Here is a 22136-nt window from a genome sequence, read left to right as displayed (position 1 = left end):
GTCCCCTGGGGGAGATGGCCAGCGCGGGGCTGCTCCCCCCACCCCGCCAGCTCTGCTTGAACAATAGGCAGATGTTTATCCCCGTTCCAGGGAACACATGTTATTTGCCTGATAACTACCCCGCGGGTAATGACAGTCATCAGAAATCGCTGGAAGCCTGTATTCTTCCGAGGCAGTTAATTTGCTTAATTACACACTTGGAAGCTGCATTATTTAAATGGTGATTTATTGCGGGGCTAATCAATGCTCTTTTCTGTGAGCTCCGGGTACAAGGGAGAGCGCACGCGTGGAGGAACGGAGACACCGATGCCCCTTCGATAGGACAAGTGTGGGGTGGAGGTGGAGGTGGAGCCGGGGGGAGGGATGAAGCAGTCATAACATCCTTACTGGGGCACATGTCAGGCACTCGCAGGAGCAGCGTTCCCCCTAATTTCTTCCATCGTGGGCAGAATAAATTTTGTGCTGGGCACCCAGGCATGGGTGGATGTGCACCACCAATAGAAACACATGCAGCCGGCGGTGGCCTCTGTGTTATTCAACTGGGCAGCCGACCAAGCACTCAGCTTACCGGGAACAATGCCCAGAACCCGGACAAATTTGCCACGACTGGTCCACCGAGAGGATAAAAGGCGACTGCTGCTAGCAGCTAATGAAGGGGCTCTTCTAGCGTGTATTCTGCAGCCTGCGACAAACGCTGAGATCGGGATTCTACTGCCGGCTCAACCATGGATTTGCTGACCCTGGGCAAATCTGGGCCCCTGCTGACCTTTGTCTTGTCTATTTCGCTTATGAACTCTTTGAGGCAGTAAGTTGATGGGTGGCCTTTGGGTAGGGTGATCCTATCCCAAATACAAGATGGGGGTAAAGAGGTAGGCTCCCTGGCTGCAGCTGCCAAGGGCTGCCACTCTGGGGGACCTCCCTGGCTGCCCCATGGCTCAGGGCACCAGAAAGGAGGTGACAGCCACATGGGTGGGTTCCCAGCTCCCCGTGCTTTGGGGATGGGAGTTGATGAGAGTCGGGGGGGCAGCTGCGTGGGTACGCTGCTGGCTTCCCCAATTACAGGGCAATCAGCCCTTTTTTTTAAAAAATAAATTGGGATGCCTTCCTGGCACCTGAAACATGGGGCTGTCTGGGACGGACGGTCACCCTACATACGGGGCAGAGAGTTAAGGGAAAGACTGGCCACAGCGAGGGTGTTAGCCCGGCCCAGGGTTCCATTCCCTCTTCTTGCGTGACCTCGCCTGAGTCCGCATAGGCCCAGATGCTCAACCACCAAACACCTCCTGAACGCACATGTGGGGCAGCTCTGTGACTCTGTGTGTGTGGGGGCGGGGGGTGGCTTCTGCAGCAGGGCCTCACCATCACCTCAGTAAAAGGGTGAGCCCCAGCATCAGTAATTGTTGCCAGTGCACAAGAGGGAGGGAGGGCAAGCGGGGGAGTTAAGCAAAAGACAGAGAAGAAAACCAACACGACTATTTTTAAAGCCACAGGTTGAACCTCTCTAATCGGGAATGTTCTCCTTCAGCAAAATCCATAATCCAGCGTGATGTTAGTTAGCCGGACGGCCGCTTATCATGGGTGGGGCCAAGTTTCCTGCTGTCCCAAAACATTTGTTTCCAGTTGCCAGTCCTGGCTCTCAGTGTTCTATGCTCTCATTTAGTTGAAACTTACCCCTAAATGGCTTCTAAGAGCCCAGGAAGCAGTGGTAATGTGCGAGACAATATTGACCTCCTGTGGTCCGGCAAATTCTGTCACCCAGCACCCGTCAGGTCCTGAGGATACCAGACGAGCGAGGGTCAAGGTGTACTATTAATTACCTCCCAGGCTTGGCCAATCTCAGGTTATTTTAGGGTCTGACCCACGATTTTCAGGGTTGGTCACGCTGGGTTAACAGCCCTATCATCCCTAATGGGGCAGGGGGGTCAGATACCATGGTGAGGGCAGCTAGTGTAAATACCTCCCTAGTTAGAGTAGCCAATAAATGGGGCACAAACCCTCTCTGCTTTATGATCCCTGAGGGGATGACAGCCTGTACCCCAAGAAAATACCCTGCCTTCCGCATTCACTGCTGCCATATAATTATGGGATGTTTTGTACCAACTCTGCCTTGCAAGGCATCATTTGGACAGTCTTAATCTGTTACATTTTCTGTGCCCAGTGGCTGCTCGGGGAAAAATGAACAGGTGCGCTGCACCCTCTGACAGACGACCTCCCCACCACCCACTTCACAGCCTGGCTGAACAGTCCCTTCCTGCCAGCACCTTCCACCCACCCGCCCGCAGCAAACAGCTATTTTGCTTCTTGCTGGGGGCTCCAGGTGAGACGGGGAGGAGCAGGACAGGGCACCCTCGGGGGAGGGGATGGCAGGAAATGGGGGTGGAGAAGTGGGTCAACTGATGGAGTTGGGACAGGGCAAGGGCGGAGCAGAGGGGGAGCCTGGAACGGGTTATCCCAGGATCTGCCTACAACGAAGCCTTCTCAGAGGGAGCACATGGCAGGTGAGATGTTTCTTGAGTCAAACCCTGTCTAGCTGGTAGAACTCAGATTGTGATTGGACAGGAAACTCGGTCACGCCCGGCATTCTATCATGCGGAAGGCTCCCATAATCGGCATTTTAACCAGCTGTACATTTTAGTTACGTTTTCCATTAGCAAGTCTAGTGAAAGTAAATGCAAATAGACAGGGTAAGTTTAGAGTGTACAGTAAGACTGATGTTGGTAAGTAGAACTCTGCATACATATTTGTTTGTTTCTTAATATCTAATCTTGTTTTTCATTCATGTTATTCACTTCTAGGTCTACCTCTCTGTCCAGCAACCTCCCAGTGCTGGGGCTTCTGAATAGGAAAGCGTTTACAGTACTTTTATTTCTTGGGTAACCAGCTCCCATTTGGATACCCACTGCTTGTGATCCCTTTAGACCGGTCTGTCTGATGTTCATAAATCTGCTTTCTATGTTACAAAAATGTTTTCCTCCAAGCACTGGTGCAATCTGCTCAGCATACGACTACGTCCCTTTGTAGATCTGGTGGACGACGGTGTTTCTTGTAAGCTGAGTGCTTTGCTGGCTGCCTAGGAGAGATTCAGGTGCTACCCCCGCAGAGGAGCAAAAAGCCCACAGCAGTCACAGCTGGCGGTGAGATTCATGGTGCACATCCACACTTGCCTCGGTGCACATAAAATTTATTCCACCCATGGAAGGTAAAAATTAGAGGGAACCTCAGCAGACTGGTAATTAACTTACAGCAGTGAAGCTTCTGATGGTACGGCCCTGCAGAGCAAAGTGAAGGAGCTGGGGAGATGGCTGGAGCCTCCCTATGGTTGGCAGGTGAAAGTATTCAGGTAACTCAGCTGGGTGCATCCCTGCCTCTGGATGGCTGTGTCAGTGCAGGACCTGGAGGGGTTTGCTGCTTGCCTTCACCCCACAGTGTAAGAGGGAGCCCTGACTGGTAAGACAACAGGCTCAGCTGTACCCCAGTGGGGATGCCGTCCCTCCAGCAGTGATTATTCACGGGGGTGGTTCCTGCAGCGGGTCATGGTTGGGGGACAATTCCCCTAGAGAAGGCCGGCTGAGCACCAGGGTGGAGGGAGTATTCCCTCCCGGGGGTTCTTACCTTTCCCAGCAGGGCCAGGCGGTGGGCTCCCTTCGGCCCTCAGCCCCCAGGGGGGCTCGCCGTGGCTGGCGAAGTCGCGCATCTTGAGGTAACTGATGGTGAGGCGGACGATGGAGGCTTTGTCCAGCTGGCTGGTGATGGCGCCGGGCAGGGGCAGCATCTTGGCCAGCTCGTAGAACTCGAAGTTCTCCTTGCCGCGCCGGGAGCGGGCCGCATTGCGGGACTTCTCCTTCCGCAGGGCCTGCAGGCTGGAGGCAGGGCTGGGGTTAGAGAGTGTGAGGGGGATGGGCGGGGGGTGCTTCCCACCCTGCCCTGCCATCTTCCTGGCTCAACCAGGCCACGCCAGTACCCGCAACGTGCTCCTCCACTGCCACCACAACTCTACCACAATACCAGGCACCTCCTACCTCTCTCCTGCGCACCAATCCCTTGCACAACGGCAACACTGGCCTCACACCTCCCTGCACCTCTGCTCTCCCCAGCTGCTGCCCGACATCCTCATCACGCATGATCCTGGACCAGGGTTCCCTTTAATTTTTTCACATGAGGAATAAATGTTGTTATCTGCACCATGACATAAGCGGCTGTGCACCACCATAGACATACATGCTGCTGGCTGTGGGTGCTTTGCTTATCAGCTGGGCAGCCACTGAATCTCTCCTGGGCAGCCACCCAAGTGCTCAGCTTACAGGGAACCCTGCCCTGGACTCTGCTTGGAGGAATCTCACCCACTACTCCCCAGTTGAGCCCCCCAATTACACCTGCAACATGCTGGGCCCCAGGCTAGCCCATAGGAAACACTCAGCTCCTTTCTGACTGTGACACCCTGAGCTCAGCCTCCTGTTGGCCTGTGCCAGGCTTGGCTGGACTTGTGGGGCCGGAAGCAGAAGGTCCGACATAGGAAGGGAGAACAGAGACCTCATGTGCTCAGTGCTAGCAGCTGGGCACTGGAATGGAAGACCTCCCTCGACCTGGACAGGACACCGGGGTCAGAGGCGGGCTGAGCCTGCTGCTGCCCAGGCAACATTGGCTCTGTGGGCACCAGCCTCCCAGGCTGACAACCCAGCCCCTCGAAAGACAAACATAAAACACTCGCTCCCATTCTTTAAACGACAATTTTAAAAATAGCCCATCTGGTGTCATGATGTACCCGCAGCACTGACTGCCCCCAGATTCATGGATTTCCCACCCTCCCTTTAAAGTTATCCCCTTTTACAGATGGGGAAACTGAGGCACGGGGCCTCCTCGGCAACTTGACCAAGGGATGGCAAATGGAACTTTGCTCTCTGGGCTGCTGCTCTAAACAATTGGCGCCCCCACCCCTTCCGTCCACATCCGAAGAGGGAACAAGTTCTCTGGTGCACCCAGGCTGCATGTCCCCTGCAAAACCCCAACCCCACGGGACTGAGCAGTGCAGACGTTCTTGTAGGAGCTGGAGCCTGGGCTCCGAAACCCAGCAAAGGAGGCTGGGCTGAGTCTGGACACCAGCCTGAGCGGGGCTGTCTACGCTGCAGCTTTAAGCCCCATAGCATGAGCTCATGTGCACGGGCAGTCGCCGTAGGGCGAGGGGTACCACTGCCAGACCCCACCCCCCGGCCCGAGCTGAGCAAACGGGGGTTTGCGGATCCCGGAAACAACCAAATTAAAAGTTTTTTGAAATCTGGTTTGATTCCAACTATGAGGGGCCGACAGCCTCCGCAGACCCCTGGACAAGGTGCGGGGGAGGGGCGGCTTTGTGGCCCCAGAAGGGGAGGGGCAAAGGGTGAAAGGGGAGGGGCTGAGAGCAACCAGTCCTCCATGCTGCCCTGAACACGTGTTCCCCTCCCCTCAGTCCTTAACGTTGCCCAGAGCACACAGTCCAGCTGCGAAAAGGCCCAGGGCTCTGGCCACCAATGTAGCTCCCCTGGCATTGCCGGAGCCCCAGGCCTCTCTGAACTGCTCAGCCCTGTAGCAATTGCCATTCCTTGTTGGTGAACCTGATTTCAGCCATGTGTGGCGAGGGAGGGAGGGGAGGTGCAAATTTTGCTATGGAATCAAACTAAGGGAAAAAAAATCCTTAGTGATCCAAACATTTCAGGTCAATTCGAAACAAGGTGGGGTGGTTTCGAAACCATTTCCAAACCCTCAGAACAAAAAAGCCGTCCAGCAGCGCTTTAGGTGATGAGCTTTCGTGGGACAGACCCACTTCTTCAGATCGCAGCCAGACCAGAACAGACTATGGCTATGATCCGATGAAGTGGGTCTGTCCCACAAAAGCTCATCACCTAATAAATTATTTTGTTAGTCTCTGAAGTGCTACTGGATGGCTTTTTTGTTTCGATAGTACATACGCTAGCACAGCTCCCTCTCTGTTACTATTTCCAAACCCTGAAAGCTTTTGGGCCCCTCAAAACACTTAGGGGTTTTACTGTTTTGGGCACTTTTCGCCTCTTTGTGCTTGTTCTTGTTTTGGGTGTTTTTAAAATTGGGGGGGAGGGGTTCGTCCTCGTTGGTGGGGATTTTTGATTTGATCGGCCTCTTTTGTGGCCAGGAGCATTCAAGGAGGAGCTGTTAGTTGGCATCTGCAAAAACGATGAGAAGGCCTGGGGCACCTCACAGACTATCAATATTTGGGGCATTAGCTTTCGTGGGCAAAGACCCGCTGCAGCAGCTGCATGTAGTGGAGTTGCACGTTGGCCCACTTGACCCAAGATTTGGTGCAGAACTAGAACAGTGGTTGCATCAATGTTTTGCATGTTCATCTCAAAATCCAGTAGCATCACACCTCCTCCATCCTTCTGGGCCACGCCCCTGGTCCCCCTTCTCCTGCCCCTCTGAGCCCTGCCCCCCTCTGGACTCTCCTCCCTTCCCACACCCTTTGTCAGGTGCATGTGGTGTGACCAACACTTCATCTCCCCCGGTTCGTCACATGCACGTAGCATGAACTGCCTCTGGAATCTCCGCTCCATATATCTGATGCAGCGGGTCTTTACTTAGGCTCCAAAATATCTGTTAGTCTATGAGGTGTCACAGGACCCCTCACTGCTTTTGTGGCCATGTGTTTGGGTTGTTTTTTTTTTTTTTAAAGGCCAGTTGGAACTTTAAATGATGTTCTCAAGCACTTTTTTGGAAAAAGCAAATCTTTCCTCCTCCGATGCTCACATTGGCCTAATGCCTCCCGAGTTCACCGGTCATTTGGGAGCACACAGAGGTGCATTTCTCAATGCAAAGTCGTCAAAGCACTTTTGCTCCACTCGAGACCTGAGCATCGCCGCAGCTGCAAGGCGGGGAGGGAGGGACCCCCAACTGGAAAGGGCTCCTGCCATGGGCTGGTGACCACAGAAGAGGGGTTCCCAGCAGCAGGCGGGGTACTTGCTGGCACGTTTCCAGGTAGTCCTATGAGGCGGGATATGCAATTCTGGCCACGAGTTGCCCCAGAAGCTGCCGGGACTTGTTTGTCTGACATCAGGTCTAGACTCACGGAACGGCCACGCACAACGGAACACTCTGGGACGTGAGGACACAACGTCCGCGATGGCTCCCCAAGGACACCAGAAAGAACGCTCTGTGTTTGGCTGCTGGCCAGCTCACCCTCCTGCCAGGATCCCTGCTGGCAGCCGACTGGAGGAGGGTGTATTTCAGCCCCCAGGTTTCTCCCCCTCTGAGATTTCAGGATGGGAGAGAGATAGCAGACCCTCGAAAGCGTCAGCATGGCAGATCACGTGCCAGGTGCTTGGAAGCTGATCTCTGCTACCCGAGGATGAAAAACTGTCTGAAAAATGGGCCTGGGAAAAAGGCCTCACAGCCGGGAGTGCCCTGGCTGAGTGCAGCAACAGAGGGTAGACCATGGGGCTGAAAGACAGGATGCCTGGGTTCCATTCCCATCTCAAGGGGGAAACGTTGAACAAGTTGTGCCGGCAGGATTTGAGGTCAGGACCGTTGGGCTCTCTTCCCAGCTCCAGAAAGGGAGTGGGAGCTCGCGGTTACAGTGGGGAGCCAGGACTCCTGGGTTCTATTCCCATTTCAGGAGGAAGTGGTGGCTAGTAGCTAAAGCAGAGGACAAGGAGCCAGGATTCCTGGGTTCTAGTCCCATCTGTGGGAGGGGAGTGGGGCCCAGTAGTTAGAGCAGAAAGGGAAGAGAAGCTGGGAACCAGAATTTCAAGGGCACAGGTGTCTAGTGCAGTAGTTTCCAATCTTTTCATTAACTCGGCACGCCCCCTTTTTTCAGCTGAATCGATTGCTCAGAAACGTCCCATTTACTTACATTTACTACAGTCACAGTCTTACTCGAGAGGTTTGAAACAGAGCAGTGCACACAAGCAGCTAAGCAGGGATGGGATGCCGAGTAACTGCTGAACTCGATTACTTGCTCGGGGAGAAGGGGTAGGAGATGGCTCCAGAGAGGAGGGTCCCCCCTGCCACCACCAGCTTACTGGAGTTGGGACGTGGCATTTTAAACCACACCCCAGCTTCAACAGGGTCCCGCCCTCCTCCCCCCGGCCTTGCCACAGCAGGGAGGGTACATGAGCTCCGGCCAGCCCATTTGAACCAGGAAGCAGCAGCATTTCAGCTGCCTCTCAGCACGAACGGGCTCCTGCAGGGTCGGCAATTCCCCTCACAGCGGCTCTGCTAAGAAACACCCCCCAGGGAAAATGACAAGCCCCGCGCCAGCTGGGACTCAGGCAGCCTTGCAGAGCTGGGGGGAGAGGAAATCGACAAAACGTCATGGCACATTTGGACAGGTCTCCCGGCACACCAGTATGCCACGGCACACCGGTTGGTCTAGTGGTTATAGCCGGCGGGGGAGGAGCCAGAACCTCAGGATTCTATTCCCAGCTTGGGGCTAGGGAAGTAGGGGCTAGTGGTTAAAGCTAGGGGACTCTAAGCCATGACTCTTGGGTTCTCTAGTCCTAGCTCTGCATTAACTTACTGACAAGTACCAGAGGGGGAGCCGAGTTAGTCTGTACCTTCAAAAACAACAAGAAGTCCTGTGGCACCTTATAGGCTAACAGATATTTTGGAGATGAAGCAGGTCTTTGCCCATGAAAGCTTATGCTCCAAAATATCTGTTAGTCTATAAGGTGCCACAGGATTAATTTCCTGAGTGACCTTAGGCCAGCTATGTCTCTCTGAGCCTCAGTTTCCCTCAGAGCCAGCCCTGCCTCTGAGGGGACTGTCTGGCTTTCTTAACCCACACGCCTCCAGCATTTTCAGACACACAGGGGAGAAGGGGCGGTACATGGGCAGAGACTCCAGCGTCTTACCAGGGCACCGGCTGATTCTTAACCAACAGGCCTTGCAAGAAGTCCCACTCTACGCTAACGCACTTCACCTCGCTGCCGAACGGCGCTGCCATCATCCCTCGCGACACTGGGCTGCAGCTCAGCTGACTTCAGGCGGTCTCTGAGCGGCTGCCTCTGGAGAAGGGCCAGGCCTCCTAGGAGAACAAGATGCGAAAGAGGGTCAGTTTTCTTCCTTCTGCCAATCCATCAGTACCTGGCCAGAAAAGCGCCTGTGGTTGAAGTCCCGTCTGCTGCTGCCAAGAGCTAGAGGTGATGAAGAAGAGGAGAGACCAGGTTTCCCCCTAGGGGAGGCTGCCTTGCCTAATGGGTAGAGCAAAGGCCTAGGACATGGGAAAGCAGGGTCGTAGTCCCATCTCTGTACAGTGACCATGGGCGAGTGCTTTTCCATGCCTCAGTTGCCCCCAGCTGTCAACTGGGGAGACTAAACCACCACTGTTTAAATCAGGGGCTTGAAAGGCGGGGGAAACGCATCTCAAGAGATCTTTGAGTCCAGCCCCCTGCCCCAAGCAGCATCAACCCCAACTAAGTCATCCCAGCCAGCACTTTGTCAAGTTGGGACTTTAAAACCTCTAGGGATGGAGATTCCACCACCTCCCTAAGCAACGCATTCCAGCGCTTCCTCACCCTCCAAAGGTGTCCCCTCTCCTCCCACGGTTAAACGAGCACATAGCTCCTCACGCATCTCCTCTTATCCCAGCACACTTCTGCCCTAACCAGCATCCCCCACCCCAAAACTGCACTATTTTGCCTGGGTAGCAGCATCTACGCTAGAGGCTTTTGCTGGCGCTGCTGTCGGTCAGGGATCCCACCTCTCCGGGTCCCTGCCTGACCGAAGTCTGCTCCACAGCTCCTGTCTTGGCTGAGGCAGGAGGCTGTGTCCACAGACACATGGCACACGTCACCTCGGATCACCTGCTGGGAGCACGTAGTGCATGAGCTGAGATTGCAGAGGTCTCTCTCAAGGATAAGCCATGGACACAGGCACGATCTTGGACAAGTGGGGGAAGACCAACAGGTTCCATGGACCTCTCTCCTCCGTGAGGGTACAGAGCAACGCCCTCAGACAGTAAACTCTTTCATATCCAGCATTCTGGCATCCGGAAGGCTCAAATAACTGAGAGCAACAAGAAGTCCTGTGGCACCTTAGAGACTAACAGATATTTTGGAGCGTGAGCTTTCATGGGCAAAGACCCGCTTCGTCAGATCTTGTTCTTGAAGATACAGACTAACACGGCTACCTCTCAAATAACTGAGTGGTTATCAATGGTTCACAGTCACGCTGGCAGGGCATGACACGGGGGGTTCCACTGAGGGTTGGTTTTGGAACTCATTCTGTTCGATATCTTCATCAATGATTTAGTTAATGGTATAGGGAGTAGGCTGATGAAGTCTGCGGATGATACCAAGCTGGGAGAGGTCGCAACTGCTTTGGAGGATAAGGTCACAATTCAAAATGATCTGGACACTCTGAAGAAAACTGACTTCCTCAGAAGGAAATGAGTGAACCTAGAGCAGACATCAGCAATCTCAATACACGTAAGCCGGTCAGTGAACACGCAATGGAGTAGACCATTGTGCTAAAGACCTGAGAATGTGTGTCTTTAAAAACAGATTACATAAGCAACAAGAAGTTCTGTGGCACCTTATAGACTGACAGATATTTTGGAGCATAAGCATTTGGATGCATCTGACGAAGCGGGTCTTTGCCCACGAAAGCTTATGCTCCAAAATATCAGTTAGTTTATAAATGCCACAGGACTTCCTTGTTGTTTTTGAAAATACAGACTAAGTTGGCTACCTCTCTAATAGGCTACATAAAGAAAGTTGTGAACTGGTGTTCATATTCAAAGTTGACACATTAACACTGGGTATGAACAGAGCCGCCAATTACCTCACGTGTTACAAGAACTGCTTCCCCTCCTTTGATGCCCGTAATTATCTCAGGCAAGACACTTAACATCCCCCCACCCCTCACCTCCCTCCTTCAGTCCTATGTACTTAGTTTGTCAGTTTTTATTACAATTTTTTTTTGCACCTCTGGACATATAAATGCCCATCTGTATTGGAAATGCGACGGACCTGATGAAGTGGGGCTGTCCCACAAAAGCTCATCACCGAATAAATCATTTTGTTAGTCTTTAAAGCGCTTCATTTCTGCTGTTTTGTTAGAATACAGACGAACACAACTATCTCCCTGTTACTATACCTCAGAAGCCGTCCTGCAGAAAGGGATCTGGGGGTCACAGTGGACCACAAGGTAAACATGAGCAAATGGTGTGACACTGTTGCTAAAAAAAAAAACAAAAAACTCAAACATGATTCTGGGATGTATTTAGCAGGAGTGTTGTGAGCAAGATGCAAGAAGCAATTCTGTTCTACTCAGCTCTGATTAGGCTTCATCTGGAGTACTGTGTCCAGTTCTGGGCCCCACATGTTAGGAATGATGTGGACAAATTGGAGATGGTCCAGAGAAGGGCAACAAAATGATCAAAGATCTAGAAACCACAACCTAGGGAGGAAGACTGAAAGAACTGGGTTTGTTGAGTCTGGAAAAGAGAAGACTGAGAGGGGACATGATAGAGGTTTACAAGGACCTCAAAGGCTGTTACAAGGAAGAGGGAGAAGAATGGTTCTCCTTGACCTCTGACGACGGGACAAGGAGCAATGGGCTTAAATTTCAGCATGGGGGGTTTAGGCTGGACAACAGGAAAAACTTCCTAACTGTCAAGGTGGTTAAACACTGGAATAAATTGCCTAGGGCGGCTGTGGAGCTACTTAAGAGCGGGTTAGACATCTGTCAGGGATGATCTACGGTGCCTGGTCCTGCTGTACGTGCAAGGGACTGGACTCGACGGCTGCTCACGGTTCCTTCCAGTTCCAGTGTTCTATGATTCTGTACTGGTTTTCCAAGAGGGGCTGCGGATGGGAGCGCCCAGTGTGGATGCTTACCACCACTGCCCTCTCTTCAGGACTCACCAGGACGGGGAGGAGGGAATTACCAGCCTAAGCTCCCTGCCACTGGGGAGGCAAGACCAAGAGCACCAGGGTGATGTTGCCCTGGCATCCCCACGAAAGCTCAGGGGTGTGGGCAGCAACAACCATCTGCTGCTGTCTCGGTGTGGGGTGAGAAAGGGGGTGATACTGAAAAAGGACAATGTATTAGACAGAGAAGAGGCAGCATTGCCCAGTGCGTAGAGCGCTGTGCTGGGCCTTCTGAGACCTGGGTTCTAGCCCTATGTGGCACAGGGGGTAGGCACAACCCTGCCTCAGTTTCCCCTCATACCGCTTTGTCAATTTAAACAGAGCAGGGGCTGTCAGTCATTCTGCACCTGGGCAGCCCCCAGCTTGAGGGGCTCCTGCCATGGCCTTTACCATACTAACAATAAGGGACATATTGATTTTGAGGCCATACATCCCTGGGAGTAACCGTGGGGCAGGGCTCATAGGCCTTGTGAGCTGAGAAGTCACCTTGGCAAACAGACAGAAGAGGGAGGGTAACAGGGACAACAGAATCCAACGGAATCGACAGATTAAGGGTAGTGTTAGGGTTTCATTTAAAAAAACCACCCTGAGCAGCTGCCACTTACTCGGTGCAAGTGACTCACAGTTCCCGTGCAGACATGCACATGTGCGGGAAAAGTGCCCAAAAAGTTACCTGAGCAAAAGTACAGTTGCTTTGGGGGCGGGACGCACGTAAGTACACGTCACCGGTGTCCCTCTGCAAAACCACACGAATAAAAGTACAGGTACAGGCACATCACATCCTGATTGTACTCACGTATCCAGACAGGAAAGCAGCTGCACTTTTAGTCAAGCAATATCTGGGTACTTTTTCCACCTCTGAGTAAGAGCTCTGGGGAGGCATAGCAGTACAGTGATGCCATCTAGTATCCTATGAACTCATGTGGTGCACATCACCACAGTAGGTGAGCACCTTATAATCTTTAATGGATTTAGCCTCATAACACCTCTGTGAGGCAGGACAGGGCCGTTACCTCCATTTTAAAGATGGGGAGAGTGAGGCTCAGAAAGCCTAAATGATTTGATCAAGGTCATGCAGGAAGTCAGTGGCTCAGAAGATAGGAAAATCCTTTTTTATCCCTCCATAATTAGTGGTGTTGGCAACTCAAATGATGAAGAGTCTGAGCCCACCGAGAAAAATCCTGAGATTGCATTAAAATTCCCGAGATTTTTAAAATAAAATAAAAACAAATAAATAATTAAGAGGTTCTTTGTATTTGCCTTCTGAGTTTTGAGCCTTTAGAAATGAAGGTTTCAAAATTTTCTCTGCAACCCTAAGGGCTAGAAACTTGCTCCTTTTTCCAAAAGACAGTTAAGAGTCTTGCGTAATTGCATGATTCCAGGGGCTGGGATTTTAACAGAGAGGGACTGGCTGCAAAAGATCAGATTCATTAGCAAGAAAAGCCCTGTCCTCCTACAAACTTCCCCAGCAGCATAACTGACAAGGCATTATGGCTACGCCCTTAAGAACTAAGAACCCAGTGCTGTCAGGGAGGGACCGTCTTTGACACCTGTTCTGGGAAGGGTCACAGGTCAGAGTACGCACTCGGCTCAAGAAGAGCTCCCTGTGTGATGCTGTGGTGAAGAGGGCCAAGGAGAACCAAGGACCCAGTTCTCTCTCTATGTCCAGCCGTGGTGAGACTGACAGGGGATTCTGCATTCCATGCATGTGTCCAGCTTTTCAAAAGGATGCTGAAGAACAAGAAGGATGCAGAGTAGAGCCCCAGGGCCGGAGGAAAGGGCTGGTAGTGAGATTTGGACAGAGCTCAGTCTCTAGTTTATCAAGGGGGAGACAGAGCAGTGGCTGGATTATAAACCTCTCAGTACCTTCTTGGGGAGATAATCCCAGAGACAGAACTGCTCTCTGGTCCCATGGAGGAGGGCAGAACAGGAACCCACTGCTGGGCACTGAAGCTAGACAAATACAGATTAGGAAGAAGGTGCTCATGTTTAACACGGAGGGCAATCAAACCAATGGAACAAACTTCCAAGAAAAGCGTTGGTTTCCCATCTCTTAGTGGCTTCTGAACAAGCCAGGGTGCCTTTCTGGAAGAGACGCATTAGTCCCACGTAAGTGTCTGGGCTCAAAGCATGGCTAACTAGGCCAAAGATAGGTTGGGAGGGATAGCTGGGTGGTTTCATCGTTGGCTTGCTAAACGCAGGGTTGCGAGCTCAATCCCTGAGGGGGACAAAGGATCTGGGGCAAATATTAAAAAAACAAACAAAAACACACTGGCAGGGATGGTGATAGCTCTATGAGATATCTCCATCAATTCATAAGTGACCCCTGGGGTGCTCAAGCCTGGGACACCTGTGGGGAAGGGACAATTACAGGGGGGAAAAGAAAACTAGACAAATTCATGGAGGATAGATCCATTAATGGCTATTGGCCAAGATAGGCATGGACAGTATCCCTAGCCTCTGTTTGCAAGAGGCTGGAAATGGGGTGTCAGGGAATTGATCACTTGATGGTTCTGTTCATTCCCTCTGGGGCAGCTGGCATTGGCCACTGTCAGAAGACAGGATACTGGGCTTGATGGACCTTGGGTCTGACCCAGTGCAGCTGTTCTTATGGGGCTTGATAAAGTTGGGGACCAAGAATATAGGAGGAAGTCGCCTGTGACTGTTCTCAATGACTCAGGAAGGATCTTCCAGTCCTACAGATCTATGAATTCGCCAGCCTGGACTAGGCAGAGCAGATGATCTCCTGGCCTTCAACTCTACAGCAGGCATCTAGCGTCTTGGCAGAACTGGCACTTAAGGGAGACCTGCTAATAACAGAGGCACAGACTCCTAGGGCTAGAAGGGACCTCAGGAGGTCATTGAGTCCAGCCCCCTGCCCCAAGCAGGGTCAACCCCCAACTAAATCATCCAAGCCGGGACTTAAAAACCTCTAGAGATGGAGATTCCACCACCTCTCTAAGTAACGCATTCCAGTGCTTCACCAAATATCCAACCTACACCTCTCCCGCTGTAACTTCATATCATTGCACCTTGTTCTGCCATCTGTCACCACTGAGAACGTCTTTCTCCAGCCTCTTTAGAGCCCCCCTTCAGGAAGTGGAAAGCTGATATTGACTCGCCCCTCACTTTTCTCTTCTGCAAACTACATAAGCTTGAATATGGAGATATACCTATCTCACGACCTTACGGGGGTCATCGAGTCCACTCCCCTGTCCTCACAGCAGGACCTATCACCATCCCTGATAGATTATTTTTTAATCTGTTTGCCCCAGATATTTGACCTAAATGGCCCCCTCAAGGGCTGAGCTCACCACCCTGGGTTTAGCAGGCCAATGCTCAAACCACTGAGCTATAATCCTCAGCCTCTCCTCGCAGGTCAAGTGCCCCTGCCCCCTAATCATTTTCGTTGCCCTCCCCTGGACCCTCTCCAGTGCATCCACATTCTCTCTGCACTGTGTGGGGCCTAGAACTGGACACAATATCCAGATGTGGCCCCAACAGAGCCAAATAAAGGGGAACAATCGCCTCCCTAGATCTGCTGGAAATCTCCTTCTAATGCACCCCAACACGCCGTTAGCCTTCTCGGCTACAAGGGAACACTGTTGGCTCATATCCAGCTTCTCAAGCACTGTAATAGCCAGGTCCTTTTCTGCGGCAAGAAGTTCACTCCCTGTTACCCGGAAAGCACAGCCAACGGTCTCCACCATACAGACCCCGTTGCAAGCTGCAATCCACAGCACCAGTGCCCCTAATACTCCCACGAGCTGTGCAAACTCTCAACTGCTTTCTGCTCCAGGATGGACTCCGGAGCTAAACACCAAATGAAGATACCAGAAGACAGTTGGTCCAGCTAGGAGTTTTGTTGTTTGGGGATCTTGAAAGCCAAGGGCCAGAATCACAGACTACTAGAACTGGAAGGGACCCTCAGAGGCCACCAAGCCCGCCCGGCAGGACCAAGCACCATCTAGATGGGGGTCAGCAACCCCAGGCATGCATGCCGAGAGTGCCACCTGAGCTGAGCCCCACCCCTCCTGCCCCCATGCAGTGGGAGAGCAGAGATTGGGCTGGCTGAGCTCTGCCCTGCACCCTTCCCCCTGGAGCCTATGGGGCAGGTTTGTCTTGCATGTGCCCCTCCCCCCGGAGAAGTGGGGGTGTGGGGCATCTCATGTATCATGGGCACTCAGACCATACACAGAGGTGAAAAGGTCAAATTTCTGCACTCCACCTCGGAAAGGTTGCTGATCCCTGCGATCTTCCTCAGTTGATGTCTGTCTAACTTGCTCTTAAATATCTCCAACGATGGAGATTTCCCAGCCTCCCCAGGCAATTTGTTCCAGTGTTTAACCACCTTGACCGTTAGGAAGCTTTTCCTAATGTCCAACCTAAACCTCCCTGGCTGCAGTTTAAGCCCATTGCTTCTTATCCTAATCTCTCTGGACAGCCCTGTCCTCTGTGAAGGGCCCACATCTCATAAGCCACCAGTTCGCTGTCATGCCTTTTACAGGCAGGCTCAGCAGAGAGGCCAGAAACCGAGCTGTCAGTGGAGATGGAGCTTCCTTTATGGGGCAGGATCTGGAGGAACCAGGGGTGTGAGGTCTGCCCAGCCTGTTCCCACTCTGAGGATCAAGAGAGAGAATCTATACAGCATCTTTCCCCAGGTTTTTATTTGCTCCTTTGCTTTGATTCAGAGGCTGCCAATGCTGCCATCAGCCTCTACATCCGCGCGCTTACATCCCTGTGAGGCGAGGGCCTGTTAGCACACACACTGCACGAGGGTCGGCAGAGAGGGGGACAGCAGCTGTACACACTAGCAGCTGCCCTAGCCCAGGATGCCGCGTGAAGCGTGACCAGCCCCCAGCAGAGTTTCTTCTCTATCACCATGGCGTGGGTGTGAGACCCTGTCCATCAAAATCAAATCGCAGACGCCTGAATGAAACCACCGTTAGCATCACACGCAAACCTTCCCTTCTGACGCGTTTTCCACAGCCCCAAGTTTGTTGAAAGGACAACATTTTTTTTTAAAAAAGACCCCTAATAAGAACAAGGCAAGAAGCTAGAAGCATTCACAAGCTCTTTCTACAAGCCCCTAATTGCAAAAATATTAGCATAATCTACGACACGAATTTAGCTCAATTACTGCAGGTTCCCAAGCGGGAGTTATAATTAAAATCCACAGCCTTGGGTACAAACCCACAGAGGTGAAGAGAAGTTCTTTTTCAAGTCAGGAGAACTTGAAAATCGCCATTTTCCCATCAGAAATCCCACAGGATAGGTTTCCGTTCGGCAGAGGGATGGCTCTTTTGCCCAGATCATTTGCAGGACTCTCCCCAAACAGCAAGGAAGAGAGAAGGGAATTTGCTAGGAACTTAAATCAAAGCTAGTTCAATGTTCACAAGGCTCTTCAGTGCTTTGTTAACAATGCCCAGATGATTAATTCGTTAATATTAGGGGGCAGTGATCGAGCCAATCGTAGTAAGTGGGAGCTAATGTCAGGGAGGACTTTTTCAAACTGCCGAAGCGTTGGGATTAACAAGTGGGCCCACGAGCCAAGGTAAATTGGCTCTGAGATTGTTCTGCCTTTAGAAACTGGTTACTTCGTTTTTTAAACACAAACCAACCCTGTCCTGCAGGGAACTCCAGTGGCCACTTGACACCCACGCAGAAGGGGGAAACTAACCCGCCTGCTTTCCCTACCACAAACTCGTGTCAACATAAAACCACCCAACCGCACCTTAGAAAAATCTTAGTTCCAAACAGCATCTGCTGCTACTAGTCATGCCTGTCCCACTCCAAGCCAGACCCAGCCGCCGCACCTGGGCTCTTCATCTGGGGCTCGTCTCCTGGTGCCCTCGCCCCAAGCCTGCAGATTTCTTCCCTGCGTGACGCACAGACCCCAGGGGTGTTGGCTGCAGAAGGCAGCGAGGTTTGGAAGAGGTGTTTGTGCACAAACCTCACCCGCGCCCCCCCACCCCCCACCAGCATAACATCAGCCTCCACCCCACCCCCAACCCCGCAGCTCCAGACCTGCTCCGGCCCACGTCCCCGCCACAACACACACACGCATACCGATCCGAACACACGCCCCACCGCACTCGCACCCTCTCGCACATACCAATCTGAGCCCACACCTCTCACGCATATCAAATGGAGCTCATCAATAGGAAGGCTGCCTTGTGCATACCAATGCCAGCCTGCCACCAGCAACGCAGGCCACGGGCGGATGCTGCAGAGGGACTCGGGGTGGCCGGCGCTGTCTTCGCAGCCCCAGGACGCTGGGGGGGCTGTTTCCCCGCTGAGGGGAGCGAGGGTTTGACATCTGCCCATCAGTTGATGGTTCAGCGCTCGAGAATTTGCAAAAGGTCCAGGGCTCTGGGCGAGCACAGGGAAAACCTGGCTGCAAAATGGGAGACCATGCAGCTGGCTCTGTGAGCCACAGGCCACGTTCCACCCTGGGAGTGCGCAGCCCCACGGACGACACCTCCTGGGAGAAACGGAGAGGGAGGAAGAGAAAGGGGCAAACACACACGCTCCCTTGATTCCAATGGAGCAGCAGAGAAGGGGCCCTGTGGAGGCAATTGAGCCCCAACTATTAAAGCAGAACTCAAAGGTGTGTATTAAAGACACCCCAGGATAGTGATGAATGGGGGAGGGGATTCCTTGGGGATCTACACCAGACCACTCAAGGGTGGAGCCCCAGTGTGGCTGGATCTGCCCTCCCCAGACAGCAGGACTTGAATGCTCCCCTGGAATCCTCCCTCCCTGGCTCTGGATCAGAGGAGGTTGGGGACTTTTCGAGCAGCCAGCTAAGCGCCCCCCTCCACACTCCACCCTCCACTTCCAGCCCCATTCGGTGCCTCCTGCTGCATCACCAGGAACAAAGATCTTGCCCACAGCATCACAGATGGTCTTTCTATGGCTGTTGCATGAAACTGAATAGACCCCAGCCGGCTCCAACATTACTACATGTCCCTGTGTTTTCAGATCCACACCCCTGCACACTGCCACTGGACCTTAAGGGAGAATCTCCCCAAGCCCTCAGCTGTATGGGGTCTATGACCCATGGCACTAGCCTACACTACATGGCACTACACTACACTACATGACACTACCTACACTAGCTGAGTCATTGTCACAAATGCTCAGGTCATGTCCGTGTCAGCTCCCCCATGGAGGATCTCCAAGCCCTGGACACACAGCTGCAAAGCGACAAGCCCAAGGTGTCACAGTGAGTCCACTGACAGAATCTAGAGGAGAACCCAGGAGTCCTGCCGCCAGCCCTGTTCTGCTGTAACCCACCACTGGACCCCACCCTCCTCCAAAAGCCACCTTGTCTGTTCCTCACAGCTCCAGCTGTGCTCCAAGACCTCCCACCCCTTTCTCGTCATAAGGGAGGGGGTCAATTTTCCAGTGCAAATTGGCAGCAAAGAATGGGGCAGGGTGAGGTGGGGGGCAGACTAAGCTCTGGAGGTCAGATGGCTGGGACGGATTTGATGGAGCCCAGCAAACCCTCCCTGGTTCGAGGCTGAACAAGCCCAGGGCTTGCCAGAAACACATGGGTTCCTTCTCTCCAATGCAGCTCTCCCTGCTTTTCCCACAGCTGGGAGGGGCTGCAGGACCAACACAGACAGGAATCAGAGGGCATGTTTGTATCAGGAAAGGGGGACGAACCCTGGGAACAACTCACTTAGGACAGGGTGGAGTCTCTGTCACCCCACGTCTACGTTGAGGTTGGGTGTCTCTTTCTAAACTCTCCCCTCCAGCTTGTCTGTCAGATATGGGCTGGAGGCAGAGCTTGCTGGGCGAGATTCTCTGGCCTTGCAGAAGGTTAGATCAGACGGGTGCCTCCCGGCACAGAAGAGTGAGATCTCAACTCCCTTCCAAGGGCAGGAAGACCAATGCTGAGAAACCCAGCGACCAGGGCTCTGTCCGCAAAGCAGATGGCAACTCGGAACACGCTGGGAAAGTGCTAACCCCTCCCTACGATCTCTCTGTGAACAAGGAGACCCTGAACTCCTGGGGGAAATGTGGATGTTCTGCCACCCCCAAATGCTCCCCCAAAAGACTCTGGCTGACTTGGCTGGGCAAAGCCCTGGAGAACAGTATTAAGGGATGATCCCGAACTCAGCTAGAGGATCCACGTAGGCCAGCTCCCCACACTGGCTCCGCATCTCCTCTCCCACACCTGCACCTCGAGGGGATCACAGTAAAGGTTCACTCGCCCCCAGCCGCCATGGGCAGGGCCACCCTCCCTCAGCAGCCCTTAACCAGATGGGGAGGGATCCAGGATAGACAACCCCTGAGTGTAGCCTCTGTCTCCCTCCACTGCCAGACCCCGACAGGCTAGGCAAGGAGGGCGTAAGACAGGGAATGGAATGGATGGGGTGGGGTTTGCGGAGGACCAGAACCAGGAAAAGGAACCACAAAGTCCAGCCACCTCCAGAGATAATCTCCTTTCTATTGAGCCCAGAGATGCCCAGTCGCTGCTCTGAACACGTCGGGCAGGGCGCACCCAGGGCAGAGCAGGGGCCAGAAACCCGCCCAGCCATGGCACCAGCGGGCAGGAGATGCTGCCCACCCGCCAGCTGGCATTCTGGCTTGGTGGGGGGAGGGGGCCAGGTACCGGACATAGCTAAGGGGTGAGAGTCAGCGACTGAAACGTCACCTCTGAGCAGAGCCTTCAGCTCTGCCACGCCAGCTCCTTGCAACCTCCAGCCTCGCCAGACGGAGCTGCTCTCTCTAGTTCTAGCTCAAGGCAGGGCTGGGGATTTGGGCTCAGACCCGCCCCGTCACCAAGCCCTGCCTCTGACCCACACATAACCCCCATGCAACAGGTAATCACCACACCCCAGGCTTTAGATCTTTGCTCCCCCAAAGGACCCTGCCTAGCACAGAGGGAGAACTGGGGGCGGGGATTCCCCATTCGAAGCCAAGAGGTCCCCCAACCCTTCTATCTACAGCCAGGCAGGGAGGGGAAGAGGCCAACCCAGCATCTGAAAGGGCAAAGCTGGGCTCTAGCCCTACATCCAGGGGTGGGTGGGGGGAAGTTTCCCAGATCTCCAGCTGCATAGCCGGGCTGATGCGGGGGAGTCAGTCTGCACCCCAGCACTCTGTTGCTCCCTCCCTCCGAGGGCCGCAGCTCAGTGGGACACGCTCTGGGGCTGGAGAGGTGAACGAGCTGGAGACAGGTGGGTGCATGGAGGGGAGCAAACAGCAGTTTGGGGGAGGGGAGTTAGATCCTTTTCACGCAACCACCCTGACCTTGAGCCCCCTCCAGCCAAAAGGTGTCTTCCTTGGAGGGGAGGTCCCAGCTAAAGTCAGGGACCCCTCCCTGCTCCCCAGAGCTGCCAATGCCATGTGCTCTGAAGCCTGGTGGGGGGGCAGGGAAGCCGCTCATCATACTACGACAGACCCCTCTGCACCTGCATACACCCCCTGCCCCCATGCACCCCAGTACTGCTGCACCCTGCCCGGATATGAACCCCGCAGACTTTCGTTCTGCCTCCAGCCCCTGTCTGTGCAGACCCCCCAGTCATCCGTGTGACCCCCATCCTCAGCCGTGCACCCCCTCCCTCACTCGGCTCCTCGTACCCCTTTCGACCCACACCCAGCTCCTTCCCAGAGACGTGCACCCCAGCTGCGCACCCACCCCCAAGGCCCCAAATACCCAGCCATTCCCCCCACAGCCTCCAGCCCCACGCACCCCAGCCCCACTCAGACCCGGCCCCCTCTAGCCAGCCCCCCGACCCCCACGCACCCCACCCCCACTCAGGCCAGCCCCCTTGCCTCACATCCTCACCCCAGCCCCACTCACCCCCTCCCTGCCCCACGTACGCCCCCGCGGCAGCAGTTACCCGGCTGGCATGGCAGACTCCCGGGGCACAGGGGCAGGTGCCCGGGCGGGGGCGGCTGGCGGCTCCGGTGCTTCCCGCGGGGCTCTGACCATCCGCCGTGGCCTCGGGGCGCTGGGGGCGGCAGCAGCAGCCGGCGGGCGCCTCCATAGACCGCCCCCCCCCGCGCTGGCTGGGGCGGCCCGCAGCTGCCCCGCTGCAGGGAGGGCGCCCGGCGGGTCCCGGCTCCTCTCCGGCTCCCCGCGCAGCCCCTGCCCCGCCGGCCGCCCCGCCTCCCGGCTGGTGATTAGCGGACCGCGGGGGCGGGGGGCGGGGACGGCACACCCCGCTGCATACTGATGCCGCCAGCGCCGGGGCGGCCGAGCGGCAGGGACTGGGGGGGCCCCCCCCACAGGGATCCCTCACAGAC

The 22136-nt window shown here is 54.1% G+C and overlaps 1 protein-coding gene across 1 annotated transcript in view; it reads right to left on the bottom strand.

Annotated features, from left to right (window-relative positions):
- Positions 1-21759, bottom strand: part of NPAS1 (neuronal PAS domain protein 1) — a 98047-nt gene extending 76288 nt beyond the window's left edge. The window contains exons 1-3 of the mRNA XM_075016299.1: positions 21731-21759; positions 8856-9028; positions 3613-3860 (exon numbers count right to left, since the gene is read on the bottom strand). Of these exons, the coding sequence (XP_074872400.1) occupies positions 3613-3860; positions 8856-8950 (343 nt within the window). The 5' untranslated portion in view covers positions 8951-9028; positions 21731-21759. The remainder of the gene's footprint in view (positions 1-3612; positions 3861-8855; positions 9029-21730) is intronic.
- Positions 21760-22136: the final 377 nt, after the last annotated feature.

Source organism: Carettochelys insculpta, chromosome 22 (assembly GCF_033958435.1).
Source record: "Carettochelys insculpta isolate YL-2023 chromosome 22, ASM3395843v1, whole genome shotgun sequence".
Classification (NCBI taxonomy): Eukaryota; Metazoa; Chordata; order Testudines; family Carettochelyidae; genus Carettochelys; species Carettochelys insculpta.
This window is presented reverse-complemented; position numbering and strand designations above follow the sequence as displayed.